Raw genomic sequence first — 13,106 nt, forward strand, 5'->3', positions numbered from 1 at the left:
AAACATATATACAGTTTAGGACTATTAGACCTAATAGGGGCGATGTTTTTAAGCCATAAACATATATACAGTTTAGGACTATTAGGGCTATAGACTAGTGTACTATAATTTCTTACTGACGCATTTCTTATAATGGATAACAAATACGGATCTTTATTAACTGCATGGTGACGTTCAATATAGATATAACACTGTTACTAAACCAATTAGATTTTTGGTTGTTGCTTAAGGTCATACTCAAGAATATTTCACTTCTATCATGACTGAGAACAAGGTGTGACCAGTGATCGAAACGTGAGCGCCTGTTAACCACGTCGCCACAACCCTCTCCTGTCTTAGGTTTGATAACGGTGTTGTATATGTAGAAAGATATCTGCGAGGCTTATATGACCGGGTAGCCTGTGCAGAAAGCTGGTTTAAGTTTCCTGTTTATCATTGTTTTTCATCACTGATTTTCGGCTAGGAAGGGCGGATTTTTTTTTAACACCGGTACTGATGTTACATTGGTAGACCCTATATCACCTAAACCTTTGTGTGTATACCACAAGGCCAATGTGGATGTACACAATAAAATGAGAAGTTTGTTGCACTTATAGATATTGACCATTCACTCCCACAAACATAGAACAACGTTTCATTTGTCGATACCTATAAAGTAGAATGACATTTTACTGATTTGTGTTACTTATAATTCTACTTCCGGTATTACTAAAAAAATTTCAATTTTTTTCTCAGATATTTGGTGTCCAAACCAAGTTTACTTTCCATATAATTTTAATATTCAAAGAACAATTAAAATAATTTTTATCCTATAAGAATGGCAGCTTGAATTTATCCATCCTGGCCAAATTGATGGTCAAAACACCTTGTCAATACTAGTGATAATACAACAGTTTAAAGCATAAATCAGCATTTATATAGTTGTAAATAGGCTCTGTGTCATTTTACTTCAAATCTGGTAGGCTATACCCTGACCGAGCGAGCAGTACGGAAGCAACAAAACAAAGATCAAATAAGTGTCACTCATGCAGACGAGTCTATAGCGGGCATTGATTTCCGTACGTGAATGCTGTATGGAGAAGTGAACAAAACTCAGAAATAAATCAATGTTTAATGGGTTACAAACGGAGTTAATCCGGTTGCAAGGATGAAACACACACTGGCCATGTAATCCGATCCCCTTCAGGGTTAAACACAGATGGGGAGTCTTCGTTCGACAATGAATGACAAGATCCCTCAAAACGAGATGCGATAAATCCTGAATAACATGTCCAATTCACGCCTAAATGAGGCTGTTGGGAAATGCATAAATTAGAGAACACCAGCTGGATTCTTTAAGGTAAATGGAGCTAATGACGGGATGAGACGCACAGTGGGGGTTGTTATCCTCGCACATCAAAGGTACGGAGGAATGAGACGCACGTTTGGAGATTGGACACAGGGGGTTAAAGCTTGAATGGAACAGTATGACGAACTTGTATCTTCTTGTATATTTTATGTGTGAGGAATTATTAAATTTTAACAAGGATGGTAGAGCTCTATAATAGGTGTAGAAATGCGTTCATGACATTTTTCAGACTGTTGGATTCGGATTCACTGTGCTCCGTCCAATTGGTTTAACCTGTATGGAAGAGTTTGCTTTTTCCAACAATGTCACTGCTAAGAGTGCAAGTTGGGATATTTTCTACCTTCAGGAAAAATGTTCTCAATGCATAATGGTAAAGTTTACTATTTATTCTAAATTCCTTTCGCTTAAGCACGTGTCTTCGGGTAAATATGCGCCAAATCTCCAACCGTTATTTTGAAAAGTAAGAAGTATTTCCACCACACAACAGTTTCAGGAACCGAAAGAGAGCAAATGAGCCAAATGTGTAGAGGAGCCACATGTGTGACAAAATTCGTCATTAACATACAAAAATATATCATATAGGTCTACAATAGAGCAGCAGGGCCTGTGTGATGTTTGACAAATGGTCACACTTCAACGGTGAAATATGGCCTCTTGTTGGGAATGCTTCTGTGGCCTAATGTTAAACGATGGGCTCGACAGCGGAACTTTGGCAATCAATGATGAGTTTACAGCGGAACTTTGGCAATCAATGATGAGTTTAGAGCGAGTAAACATAACTGGTTAGCCCGGTGCCCGCTTATATTTATTTATCTATTTGATTGGTGTTTTACGCCGTACTCAAGAATATTTCACTTATGCGACTGCGGCCAGTATTATGGTGGGAGGAAACCGGGTATATATATATATATATATATATATATATATATATATATATATATATATATATATATATATATATATATATATATATATATATTAGACGTCGCTGGTCTAGAATTTAATTCATCTGCATTCTAATTTTTATCAAGATCAGCCTCCTTTTGTCAAAAATTGTAGTGCAGCATTATCTTTGTGTTTTATTTTAACCCTTCTGAGCATAGTGAAATGTGTTTAAAACCTCATCCCCACGGCAAGCAGGTGTTGCTTTTCGCTGATATAATGACAATCAGTTTGATAATCGGAAGTACCATAAGTACCCGCGGTAATTAAACCACCGATCTTTGGAACGTTATCGACGAACTTTCCCACGTTTGACCTATAGGCCACACATATGCACACCATACTGGCGGGAGACAACTGGAACTGAGTAAACGGCCATATGAGCGTTGACGAACCTTTAAAGTCTCTTAGCCTGTAATTTTAGAGAGAGCAGGGGGAATGAACAACTTTTCGCTCCCATCCAAATCTTAAATCAGCACTCCAGTTTCATATATCATGTATTTGCAGTTACTTATATCATAATGCATAAACTAGGAAGAAGATACAACAACAACACAGATTGGTCGGATATTTGGCGTTTGCACATTTTTACAAAATGCTATGATTTGTAATGTAAAGACACGCAAAGAATTGGAAGACTGGGCCAAGTAAGATATTATTACATGTTTCAATGGATGCATTCGATGATATGAGAGATCAGTTTAGAAGGATGGTTGGGCGACAGAAAGCAGTTGGGTAGGCACAAGTATAACGTATTTAGTCAGATATACGTTACTGATTTTTTTCACCTTAACAGCGTATATCGTAGGTTTTGCTTCGTAACACCTTATTTTACGGCTACAAAAATAGGCAGCTTCTGAGTGACAGAAAACGACAGAAAGTCAAATCCGAGACGCTGTAAAGTAAAGAGAATGTAGAAATGCCCCAGGGGAGGCGATGCAACAGAATAGCACTGTGAGGGGGAAGTAAGCAAGGCTGGGCAGGCGAATGGTTAATCGTCCTGCTAAGACGTTCTGACTTCTTCCTCACACGTGGTTAGCGTGTAGGAACCCCCGGCTGCAACAAAACCACATGTAGAGGAGACGCTTTACACCGCGGCCGGGCGCTCGCCTCCAGCTTTCGTTCCCAAGTGTGCTGTCTGTCCCGCAGAAGGTCTAGGGCTGGTCAATGGACGGTCGCTAAAGCGATTGTCACAGTGAGGACAGTTTGGAAGAAGGCAAGGCTAGCCTCATGGTTTCTCAGCAATACCTCGCGTGGCTTGGAAAAGCGATTCTTTACTTCGCCCTCCTCCAACAGTCAACAGCGATCGAAGCTTCACCACCGAGTACTACTGTTGTGGTAAACCCAGTAAGTCGTTTTCTTTTAGGCTCAAGAACTTTCACAAACTGGTAGCATTATCTGAGAAACATACTTTCCGAGACTGACAGTTTTGTTAAATAATCGCCTCTCTAATAAATAACGGCCATTTTTCAAAAATGTCATCATTGGAAGCTTTATCGTTTATTGCGTTAAGAGAACGACATATTTGTCATATTCATACTTCTGTAATTTACAAATGTCGATAATTTTTAGAAAACATTTCAGGAAAATAATTTGCCAAACATCCCATACAATCTGTTTTCAATTTAACTCGAGCTGAGGAATTCTTTTCTGTGTCGTTGTATAATTTGGAATTCTGCGCGTATTTCCTCCGGTTAATTCCCCCACAAACAAAAACATCTTGCCATCTATCAATGCATACTGGTAAAGCTATATAATTCTACCTACACCTTGACAGTCTTCAAATATAAAAGGGGTGCCTTCCACCGTAAGCGGTGGTTTCCTTCCACCGTAATGCTGGCCGCCGTCGTATAATATAAACGGGGAAAGACCTACCAAATAAATAAATAAATGAATCTAATTTGCAAGATTAACAGGTAAACTGAAAGGAAATCGGATTTCACCGGCTGCTTGTGACCATTTGCCAATTATTCTTACTGCCTTGAAACGTTAAGTATGACGTAAAACCTCAAACATTCATTCATTCATTCTTCCTGTCCTGGCTGCTCTGGTTTTATTCTGTATTGGGTGGTATTTTATATTATATCTATTATATAAAAAAGGTTGTTCTTCAGAATGTAAGCAAAGTGAAAAAACAGAAGCCATGTCCCGCATTCAAAACTGTATCTTTTCCAACACTTCTGAACAAATAATGTTCGATTTACACAAAATAAAAACTGGACGCCAGTAATACACAGTAAGCTCCCAGAAAAGCACAAATAGCAAGAATTTCTAATAAGATAAGCTTGGTATTACACATTTATGGTGTGGACTTAGTGCCAGTCGGACAGATTTGGCCGTGCATACAGTGGTGAATGGATTACTGTGTAATGTTTCACGAGACATAATTTGCAGTCTCCTACATGGCCGCTTATAAGAGCCGAGTCTGTTCTCGTTGTGCTTGGTTAGAGGAGGACCCGATAGTCTCTGTTGGTGACAAGGGTTGGGTTTCAGTCAGGGCTGTAGATGAAGCCAAATGGTTAACCGCCTCACGAGCTCACAGTCAGGGGTAATGGGGTGCAGATGTCCGGGTCACAGGGAGGTGACTGAAACTGTTCGGATAGGCCTCATGCTTCTGTTCTTTGTCGTCACAAAGCTTCTCGCACAGAATGGAAGGGAATGTACTAGTTGAGATATGAGTTACGCTGATCTCTCCATTCGTGCATATAACTTTTTGTCTTAACACTTGCATTGTACTGTACTAGAAGACTCACGAGTTAACAGTAAATCCCTGCAGTCTCTGGTATGTCTGTCAATCACAACGTTAGCGATATAGGCTTTCTACAGCGGTGAATTCATCATGGAGCGTAAGATAAATGTGTAGGCAAAGGGGAATATAAGTTTATAGTAAACACAATGTAGGAGGTCTCTCTATCATTTGTTTTGACCAGTTGTTATTTTTTTTTACCTAATTCTGCTTAAACCATGGTGCTAGGGGATGTGTATCTTACTATTCTTTCAGCCTTCGGCCGTAAGTGGGAAGGTCCTCAGCAACCTGCGGATGGTCGTGGGTTCCCCCCGGGCTCTGCCCGGTTTGCTCCCACCATAATGCTGGCCGCCGTCATACAAGTGAAATATTATTGAGAACGGCGTAAAACACCACTCAAATAAATAAATAAATATTATTCTTTCAGCATATACATGAACAGTTAGAATGACACCCTAATCGAGTTAAAATGACACGTGCCGGGGATTTAACTGGTAAGACGTGTGACCACTGACGTCACGACCTTGGTTTTACCCTCTACATTGTAGTCTTTGATATTTCAATTTTCTTTGTCCAAAGTTCCATCGGAATCAGATAAAGAGAAAATGGTGGGACTACTGCTATCGGCCCTGACTTGATGAAAATACCAAATCATCATTCGTATATCCATTGTTTATTTTATTTTATGTTTTTTTTTTGATTGGTGTTTTACGTCGTACTCAAGAATATTTCACTTCTACGACGGCTGCGAGCATTATGGTGAGACGAAACCAGACAGAGCCCATCCGCAAGATGTTTGCAGACCTTTTCACGTACAGCCATGAGGAAGCCAGCATGAGATGGATTTGAACTCATATCGAACACATTGGTGGTGTACTAATCCCCTTGGCCACGGAGATCATTCGTATATCCATTGAGGATAGTTTCTTTATATATTTATTTAATTATCAATATGTTTGATATATAATGCTGTACAAAAGATTAAATCATTTACACGACAGTGGGTTTGGTTAGTGGGTAGAGGAAAACGGCTGTTCATGAATAGGCAAATCCCAGTGGCAGGATACTGACACTGGACATAAGAATTCCACAGGCTGCTTCCCTGTGATCCCTCACTAAAAGTCCAGACCAATGACACCAATCATAACGCCACTTGCATCTTAAAGTATACTGACGCCGGATATTCATAGCCCAAGTGCAGAATCCTTGTGATAAATTGTCACTAACTTGTTTTTCTCGGGGTCACTCTTAGCGTGATGAACAATTTTTGCCGATGTATATACTGACGCCGAATTTGCCCTTACGCCAAATGAATGGAAGGAAAGGCGAAAAATATGAAATCACTTCACATGAAAATAAATGAATTACATGCTGTAACAAGTGCTTAGGAATTCTTTTCTAGAGACAATTGCACAATTCTAACGCCGGACGTACATCGCAGGTCATGAGCTGTCTTATTGAAAGATCAGACCATGGATACCAGACCTTACGCCACATATTCAGTATACTGACTCCGGACATACATAGTTCAAGGGCAGATACTTTCACAGAAAGACCAGGCAAATGGCTACCGATGTGACGTCACAAAGACTGACCCCTGGTTACTTACTTGTTAAACATTGCTACTTCTGGATAGCAAAGATTGCCACTTGCTGGTTAAAGATAGCTCCATGCTGGGTAAAGATTGCTCCTTGCGGATTATAGATAGCTTAATGCTGAGGAAAGATGACTACATTTTGATTACAGATCGATAGTTGCGTGTTACGGATTGCTGTTTGTTGGTTACAGATTGCTACAGAATATCGTTGGAGTGCCTGGACAGAGTATTCAACGTGCACCAGGTCATGTGGAATAGGCATTAAATTCCGCCAGAGGGCGTGTTTCAGATTTGGGTAAGGATCGCAACCGGTCCGTTCAATGCTTCTTCTCTGATATATCGTGTGGGCACAAAAAAATGGGCCGTACCTTAACACTCAATATCTCCGAAACCCTCTTACATCAGTTTCTTAAACTTCACACACTCAAAAGCCATTATATCCTAAGTGTACAGACCAAATTTCAATTTTATCCTTTAAGATTTCTGTCCATGGGATCAAAATCAAAATAGAGTCAAAAACGCATGTTCCGGACATTTCAGAATGATGTTCTACCTTGTTTTACTTGAAAAGGTGATCAATTCCTTGCCCACCGCAGAGAAAACCATCTTGATTCAGCAAAACTTGTGCCTGTCTGGCAGAAGGGTTTCTCTGACACTAGCGCCAGACCCTTTTTGTCAGACGACACTTGATTGACGCCTATCACACAGGTGCAGCGCGCGCTCTACTCATGACACCTGTCAGGTGACGCAATGTGGGTCACCGGAAGGTGCGTGTTTGAGGCTATGTTTTCATTTTAACCCTGTGTACAGACTACTCAAGCTATGACCCTGAAAATTGGTCAGTATATTAACGAAATCATGCCATTTGAATGTCTAAAATTTAAAAAGGTTTGAACAAAGGATAATGGAGCAATGCAGCATCAAAGTACGGCCCGTTTTTTATGCCCACCCGATATATACCATTCCATGATCAAGACATGACTAGGCTTGTTTACGGAGACGTGAGAGTGACATAGTTGGAAAAAAAATTGTAAACAGAAAAAAATTGTGCACGAGATCCTTGTTAATTCACGACATATCAATTACCTCGTGTTCTCAAGATCTTTATTATGTCGTGCGTACGATTTAATAAAGATCTCGTGGGCACGCCTTAACAAAGATCTCGACCACGACATAGTTGTGCATTTCTATCTGTCAATTATCTCGTGAGCACGACTTATGAAAAAAAAAAAACAACTGACATTTTGAAAGCAAAGTGTTTCTGTGTGTGTTGTTGCTTTTTTTCTATTTAATTCTTTTTTGTTCTAATCATACCACTTTTATGGCTCCGTACTTGTTTTACCGGCCATTCATCCTTTCAAAAAATCTGGAAATGATAATGTACATGATTAGAGAAATAATAATAAACTGTCATGTAAAGTGTATACACACATAAAAACACAAGAAAAAGCAGGAAAACATTTTTAATGGAACGATTTGTTTATGATAGATTTATCGGTTCATAACTACCACTGGATTTCTTGTTTTACAGGGCAAAACCGGAGCTGGTAGATGTATCTCACTGTGGTGGTGTTTCAAGAGAAGCTAAGACGTGCAATACACAGGTAAAATTTTATTTATATAAGTAACGTGTTTGTAACGATTTGTCAACTATTACACTGTCGTCGTTGCTCTGGTTTTATTATCTATGTAGTAGTCATTTAAATTATATATTCCTGCATTAATCATAGATCAGGGCGGAAAAGAATGTTATCCTATGCGTTTAACGGCAAACAGCAGACTGATGGTTAGCAACGAATATTTTAGCCTCGCCTATTTTCCTCTGCTACACCTGTTACATAACAACTTCATACCGCATACCGGAGAAGCCCTTGCGTCATTTCGCTTTCGATATGTCACTGTGAGCAGGTTGTCAATAGACCTTAGCGACAGGAGGATCATTTCCCATCTAGTCCGATGTGGTTTCACTTATACGGAAAACTACAAAGTTAAACTTCACAAATATTTATTTAAAAGGAAAAAATAAGAAATTCGCAATATTCTTTAAACTTTAAACTTTGGATTGCATGGGATCGCCTTGGAAATCATTTTGACTTGAAGAGCTGTTGTGGTGTTTATTTTCCAGTCATGTCCAAGAGGTGCGCGAGACTTCAGGTCCTTGCAGTGTTCGTTCTTCAACGGCAAAAAACATGGCAGCACGGACCATCATGTCTGGGTACCGTATCGATCAGGTAGGCCAAGCCCGCATGAGCCGCTAGAAATGTATGTTTGCGTCTCTTTGGATGAATCCGTACGTTTTATACCTTCTTAATGCTTTGGTGGTTTGTGTTACACGTCGTTTTGGGAATTGATTCGGAACATCCTAATTGGTCGACGGCTGATATACGAATGTCTGGGGTTTTTTCACAGACTGCTGTTTTGTTTTATGGCATGCCAAAGGTTGTAGTGCACATACTTTCTCCATATCATTAATGGAAGTTGATGATCCAGAAATTCAATTGATTATATATTTATCTAAGCATCATGTTCGACATTCATAGAACACTCTTAAACAATGAAGAGACTTCCCAAGTCCACACGAGCTAGACCCATTAAGAGAATAGCCTAAACACCAGTTTCAAAAGGATTGTGTAAGAAATAAAATACAAATAGTAAATAACGCTGATTATATACAAGAGAGAAGCAGTTATTGCTTTTTATTATGCAGGGCAGACATTCCAAGTCTATGTTTTTTATTTGTTTAATCCGTAAAAAAAATACACGTCGGATATTAATATAGATGTCTCAGGTAAACAATAAAGCTCTCGACAAATCCCACTCTTTCTTAGCATCTCTTCTTGGGAAGCTGACAATTCCTGACTTCCTATCCCACAGTATACACTATATCTATAATATAAAACAATATAAAAGTGAGTGAGTGTTTAGCGTCGTACTTAACAATTTTTCAGTCATATGACGACGAAGGAGTCCGTAGGGTGCATGTAATGTGCCCCATTGTTGCAGGACGGATTTCCACCGCTCTTTTATCTTGTGCAGCGTCACTGAGACGACTTATTGAAGGCAAGCAAGTCGCCCCACCCGAGCCATTATACTGACACGGGTCATTCCGTCGTTGTGGTATCGCCTTAATGCTGAACGCCAAGCGAGGAAGTTACTTGTTCTTTGAAGGTCTTAGGTGTGACTCAACCCAGGATTGACTCTGGACATACACCAAGCCCCCTCTCCCCACTCCTCAGCACCGAAGCCGATGCTCTACCAGCTGAGCCATCGGGGCCGGTATATAAACATGATTTTTATCAAAAAAGGTGTTATGGTTCCGCACATCCTCTGCTCTGGAAAGTATTTTGGCCTATGAGTAAGTGATGTGCAAACGAAGAAAAAAACAACAAATTTCTCTCTCAAAATTTGATGAGCTGTGTATCACTCCATGCTTATTTGTGTGTTTTACCGTATCAAGCAACTCCAACTTTTTCCCTTGTCTCTTTCGCTGGAGCCAAGTTTAGACGGAACACAAAGATTAAGTCCTGTGCTCTTGCTTGTACGCCACACGGACGAGGCCATTTTGTGGTGCAGTTCTCCTCGCACGTGGTGGATGGGACGGAATGCCGGGAAAATCCACACAGCGTCTGCGTGGCCGGACAGTGCATGGTGAGTCAGTATGTGGATGTAGCTATGTATTCATTGTACATGGAAGCTATGCTATAAATAGAGGGGCTGCACGTGACACCGTCAGCCTTACAGAACAATTGCCAGTCAGCTAATTACTGTTTTCTGCTGGTATAGCGACTGTGCTCCAATATGGCTGCCACAAGTAAGACACGCAACCCCACTGAAGTGCGCATTTAACATCAAGTATAGGCTTAAAGGCAAAGAAAATACTAGCATACTAGATGAAAGACCATTCAATATTGTCCGGGACAATTGTTTCATTTATTTTTAAAAAATATTTTTCGACCTAGTAAAGTGCATTTAAAACTTTGTATTCTACTGTGGCCTTTTATGACCATATATATTGGGACCAGTGGTGTCATTTCAGCTCTTTGTCACTTGACACACATAGACTGATATATTTTATCATTCAACATGCATGTTCACTTAGAGCTATGAATGCATTATATAGAGCGGGCGGGTTGACAGTAGCTTCCTTGATGCCGGGCTATCGATTTATGTTTCACTCCTCGGAAATATACAAATATAGTCCTTTTCAGGGTAAACTGGGATGAAATGTACCTAATGGCACAAAGAGACAATGAGCGATACAAGCTCCAGAATAACGTCAAAAAGAATGGCAAGTGGCGAAACACAAGCTGACAAAGTGCTCTGTACAGAAAATGGAGTACAAATGACGAATGTCGAATGGCGCGAAAGCCGATATCTCCGAACCCAGCAAAATCCTTCACAGTGAATGACAGCAAATATAAATGCTCTAAAGTGGACTTGGGTAAATGACTGCGAGCTTCACAAAGCTGTAGATAATATTTATAGACTAACGTAAAGAAAATTCCGGATGGTTTACAACACCGATACATATTTCCAGAATTTATACGCTATGCACAATGACACGAAACTCATAAACATATAGCGTACACAAAGGGGAAATGTAGGTCAGACATTGACCCGTTAAAATAAAAAGATATATAATACAATATTTAAAGACGGGGTTCATCTGAGCCGCCAATTGCCGTTTTGTGTATACACGGACGGAAACAATGGATTAAAGTGGTGAGTTCTAATTTAGGCCACCAAATCTGGCTGAAGAACAAAAAAAAGCAGTTTAAGTGGAGAAACCTTAGTTTAGTTTTTATATTTTCCCAAACATCTTGGGGTCGACATCGATCGGCCAATAGTCCGGCCAAGTGTAAAGACGTAAGCCACATGTATCACAGAAAATTACTTTAAAAGTTGAGTACAGTATGGAAAGCCGAGAAAATGGAATTCAGCATGATGGACAATTAATTCATTCCAACTAACCATGGTGTTTAAGTCCCTATGGACTGGATCTTTCACAAGTACAGAACATGTTCACGTGATATTTTGGCTGTGACGTCAAAAACGTTATCGATTGTTAGTGTCATTTCTTATGGTGGTGAGGCAGACGTCGGTGCAATCAATCGTATATTGTGGTTATTTTAAATGTTAAACTGAAGGATTCGGTTCAACTGGACAGTCATACATTTATGTGGAACTGAGAACAGCTGCACGTGTCACAACTCCTACATGTTGGACGAGAAGCTGCAGGGATTTGCCAGTGTAATGAAAAGGCTTTACGATGTTTTTTTAGATTCCCTGATGTTTACAGACATCTAATGCCAACACCCATGCAGGCGGAGACGAAGAGGAAAATAATTATGCACTGAAAGTTTCCAAAAAGTTCGCCCTGGCAAAGTGACAAACTCAAAAGACACTTCGGCTGTTTGAACACAGAACAGAACGTGTCTGACCTTTTGTGAATGCGTGCGATATTTTTTAGTACCGATGATAGAGGGGAGTTCCTAAGTCACGTAACGTCACGACATATACTGTTGTTAAGATGGCAAAAATGGCGTAATCAAATGAGTGGTTAAGTGGTTACGATCATTTATCCTGCTGACAACTGTTTCAGTAATTTCAAAATACAGTTTTAGATTATATCTGGGAAATTTCTTTGGGCATCAATTCAAAATTTAGTGACTGGCTTCAGCTTCATTTTTAACTAGTTTTGCATCTTAATTGATAGCGAATAAGTTTTCAACAGGATAATCTAAAACCCTATCCTATACCATTTATGCCCCTGTGCATTAAAATAATAGTCGTTTATGCAAGTTGTATTTTAATTCTAAGGTTCAAATAACCTAAGAATTTGCCCCTATCTTTGATACGAAATCAATGAACTGACATTACAGCCGTAAGCAACAGTACTAATCTGACCGCGTGACTGGATCGAAGAGTTCACAAAGAGACTCATCGAAAGATTAGTGAACTACTTTCTTTCAACGCATTTGTTTTTACGAATCTGGAGTGTTACTAACAATGATTTAACAATGTTGTAAACAGTTCGGCACAGTACTGGCAAAGATCATCAGGCCAAATGGTATAAATTTAAAAATCAGATCATGTCGAAACGTCGACATTCAACAGTTATTCTTTTACGTTTCCTCCACAGGCAGTTGGTTGCGACAATGAACTTCAATCACGTGCCAGGGTGGACTGGTGTGGAGTTTGTGGGGGAGACAACTCAAGCTGTGAAACGCTGTCAGGAAATATAGCCAAAAACCTCACCGTAGGTATGCAATTTTGTATTCAACGAGCACGCTGTTGTTGTATTGTATGGAATAATACACAAAGAGCATTCTTGGCAAAGCTCAAACTATAAAGGAAAGCTTGTGTGGAATCGAGACGAAAGGTCTAGTGGGTATAATTTCCAACTCTGATAAACTGAGACCAGCGAAAATACTGGTTCGAGCGAGATTCGAACTTACGACTTATGACATCTA

At 39.8% G+C, this 13,106-nt stretch overlaps 1 protein-coding gene across 1 annotated transcript in view; it reads left to right on the forward strand.

Annotated features, from left to right (window-relative positions):
* LOC135480964 (thrombospondin type-1 domain-containing protein 4-like) overlaps positions 1-13,106 on the forward strand; it is a 44,819-nt gene that overhangs the window by 13,429 nt on the left and 18,284 nt on the right. The window contains exons 2-6 of the mRNA XM_064760895.1: positions 6,825-6,928; positions 8,165-8,237; positions 8,759-8,864; positions 10,091-10,281; positions 12,776-12,896. Of these exons, the coding sequence (XP_064616965.1) occupies positions 6,825-6,928; positions 8,165-8,237; positions 8,759-8,864; positions 10,091-10,281; positions 12,776-12,896 (595 nt within the window). The remainder of the gene's footprint in view (positions 1-6,824; positions 6,929-8,164; positions 8,238-8,758; positions 8,865-10,090; positions 10,282-12,775; positions 12,897-13,106) is intronic.

The sequence above is a fragment of the Liolophura sinensis genome, chromosome 13 (genome assembly GCF_032854445.1).
Source record: "Liolophura sinensis isolate JHLJ2023 chromosome 13, CUHK_Ljap_v2, whole genome shotgun sequence".
NCBI lineage: Eukaryota > Metazoa > Mollusca > Polyplacophora > Chitonida > Chitonidae > Liolophura > Liolophura sinensis.